The 3,227-nt window shown below is 45.6% G+C and overlaps 1 protein-coding gene across 1 annotated transcript; it reads left to right on the top strand.

Moving 5' to 3' along the window:
- Positions 1–1,621: 1,621 nt before the first annotated feature.
- On the top strand, positions 1,622–2,596 carry LOC311532996 (olfactory receptor 52P1-like; the record flags this gene model as incomplete). Its single annotated transcript, XM_084652018.1, has 1 exon — positions 1,622–2,596. The coding sequence occupies exon 1, from the start codon at positions 1,658–1,660 to the stop codon at positions 2,594–2,596; it is 939 nt and encodes a 312-aa protein (XP_084508144.1). The 5' UTR covers positions 1,622–1,657.
- Between the last annotated feature and the right edge of the window lie 631 nt (positions 2,597–3,227).

Here is a 3,227-nt window from a genome sequence, read left to right as displayed (position 1 = left end):
CCAAATACAGAGGTAAAATAACTTCCCTACCTCTCCTTGAGATCCCCCGGTTATCATCCCAGGATCACACTGGCTCTTTTGGCCACATTTCCCCATCATGCCCCCAAATCTTGTTCAGATTCATTGCACTTCCCACAATAGTCCCAATCGTGTTAGAATCGCCTACCTTCTTTGTTCCTAGGTGCAGATATACAGCTATATTAGAACACATATTGTCTGCTTTGACCCAGTTTACCAATCAATTTAGGTTGCTCTGAGTCAGTGACCTGTCCTCTTCATTATTTACAAACCCCAAATTTTTGTGTCAACTGCTAATTTTATCAATATTCAGGCATGAGAATGATTAGCAGCTGAGTTGCTGACACATGTCTCTGCTTTCACTTAATTAACACCTGGAACTTATGTCTCAGACAAAGCTGGATGCCTGCAAGAAAGTGTCTCACCATAGCCCAGCAGGATAATGTCTTTTTCCATAAGGTAACTTGGGTCGTTTCCAAAATAGCAATTCCATCGTGGATCAGACCTATGGTCCATCTAGTGCAGTGTCCTCTCTCTTACAGTGGCCGCCTCAGATGCTCCAGAACAGGTGGAAGAAATCCAGCCATAGGAGGATGGGAGGAAAACCATCATGAGGGTGTCACCCTAATGCCTAACAGGCAGAGATTGCCTTTTTCCCTGAAACACATGGGAGTATAGGCTTTCCAAAATATTTATTTAGCTGTAACAATTGTTACAGGATAGTCTCACTATCCATGGAAATGTCCAAACCTTTCCTGATACGTGCTTACCTCCTGGGCTCAACTACCTCTAGCGGCAACGAGTTCCTCAGTCTAATTAGGCTGTGAAAGAAGAAAGCATTTTGTTTGTATCTGATTTCAATTTGCCACATTTCCGCTTGAATTAATGTCTTCTTGATCTTGTGTTATGAGTCAGGGAGAACACATTGTCAATCTACTGTCCACCAGTCAGTAATTTATGCACTTTTCTCATACCCCCTCTTATTCATTTCCTTTCTAAGGTAACAATACCATACGAGATACTGGCCTTTGATCATTCTCACTGCTCTTCAATGAACCACTCTAATTCTCCAATACCCTGTGTGGGAAGGGTGCTCAGTACTATACAGAGGATCCCAGAGGAGCATGAAACATTGACTGGCTGATCTCATGGCATTGTATTTTCTTTATGATTCCCCATCTCACTCCTCATTCATTCCAAGGTTTTGCTTAGTTTCTGTCCAGGCTTCCACTGTGAGCAGGGTTTCACAGAACTGTGTACCATGATGCCCATGTCACCCTCCTGTTTGCAAACAGTTAAATTAGAACCTTGTAAGCTGTTTGAGGAATTCAAGTTTTCCCCTCCAATGGGCATACACGTTGCAGTCTTTGACAGCGAAGTTCATCTGCCATCATGCTGCCCATTCACTGGCTTGGTTCACTCCCTCATAGGACTCCTCTGGACTTCACTTTGACCTACATAATCTGGTGCCATCTGCAAATGTTGTCACTTCACAGCTCAACCCCATTTCTATATTGTTAATAACTGTAAAATATTTAAAGTGTTATTTGATATAAAGCGTGTAACCCCCTCACTCTGCTTCTCTCCCTTCACAGACACCTTGAGCATTTCTGAGCCTGATTGACACTTCGACCACCTCATGGCAGCTTTCAACCTCACCCACTCTGACCCTTCCACATTCATCCTAATGGGCATCCCTGGCCTGGAAGCTGCCCATATCTGGATTTCCATCCCGTTCTCTGTGTTCTACATTATTGGCCTGTTGGGAAATTTAATGGTTCTCTTCGTTGTAGTCAAAGAGCAGACTCTGCACAAGCCGATGTTCCTTCTCCTCTGCATGCTGGCGCTCACAGACATCACCATGTCTACCTCCGTGATGCCAAAGGCACTGTGTATATTTTGGTTCAATTTGAAAGGCATTACTGTGGGTGGCTGCCTCACTCAATTATTCTTCCTTCATGCGAGTTCTATGACACATTCAGCCATCCTCGTGACAATGGCCTTTGATCGCTATGTTGCCATATGCAACCCTCTGCGATATGCCACCATCCTCACCAACGCACGAATAGCTAAGCTAGGGCTAGTTGGTTTGATAAGAGCTGTTCTCTTCATTCTGCCAATTCCTCTGCTCCTGAGCAGGCAACCATTCTGTGCCAACCGCATTATCCCGCACACGCACTGCGAGCACATGGCTGTGTCAAAGATGTCATGTGGGGACACCACAGTCAACAGGACACACGGCTTGGTGATAACATTTGTAGTCATCGGGTCAGACCTGACACTCATTGCCCTGTCCTACGGTCTGATCATCAGGGCCGTCCTCAGAATCTCCCAGAAAGAAGCCCACCAGAAAGCCCTCAACACCTGCACAGCCCATATCTGTGTGATGCTGACGACTTATACTCCCTTCCTCTTCACCACTCTGACACACCGGTTCGGTCAGGGCGTCGCTCCCCATGTTCACATCCTCTTGGCCAACCTCTATTTCCTCCTTTCCCCCATGCTTAACCCGATTATTTATGGGGTCAAAACCAAAGAGCTTCGTGACAAAGTGGGCAAATACCCTTGCAGAATGTGATCGCCTGGGGCCACTGACTTTAAACCTGTGTGGCAAGAGGGGGAAAGAATATCTCCTCGTTAATCAAGGGTGCTGTGTCCCTGCTTGGCTGAGCTCAGCATTATGGAAATTCACAGCATAAGATGTTCCTCACACTTAGCGTCTTATCACTCCATCACCAAGCACTGCTCTCTCCAATGCTGAGATCCCTCTCTCTGGCCATCATCTGATCTCTTTCTACCTCAACTGTCAGCGCCCACCCCTGGATGCCATGTCACTCCGCCTTTCCGTGACTTCCAGACAACCGGAAGATACTGCAGCTTTCTGACGCAAGGGGGACCCTCTGTGAACAGCTTTCTTGATCTGCCTGATGAACTGAAGCTACGTTTTCTGATAACCAAAGACAAAGAAAAAATGTACAAGGCTGAACTTCTTTATCATATGTGCAGTGGTCCAATGAACGAAATTTACCTGCTTTTTCTACTTACAATCCTTCAGGGAGCCTGGAAGATAAACCAAATGTTTCTGTAGGAAAGTGCTAACATGGGAAATCTGCTGACGGAATTGAGGAGGTTCTACTAGTGCTTGTCCGTGAGAGTAATGGAACTTTCAAAATATACACTAACTTTTCCCGTCATCAAAGAAGTAAAAA

This window comes from Lepidochelys olivacea (assembly GCF_965140295.1).
Source record: "Lepidochelys olivacea isolate rLepOli2 genome assembly, chromosome: 1".
Classification (NCBI taxonomy): Eukaryota; Metazoa; Chordata; order Testudines; family Cheloniidae; genus Lepidochelys; species Lepidochelys olivacea.
The sequence above is the reverse complement of the archived record's forward strand: the minus strand, read 5'-3'. Positions and strand labels throughout refer to the sequence as shown.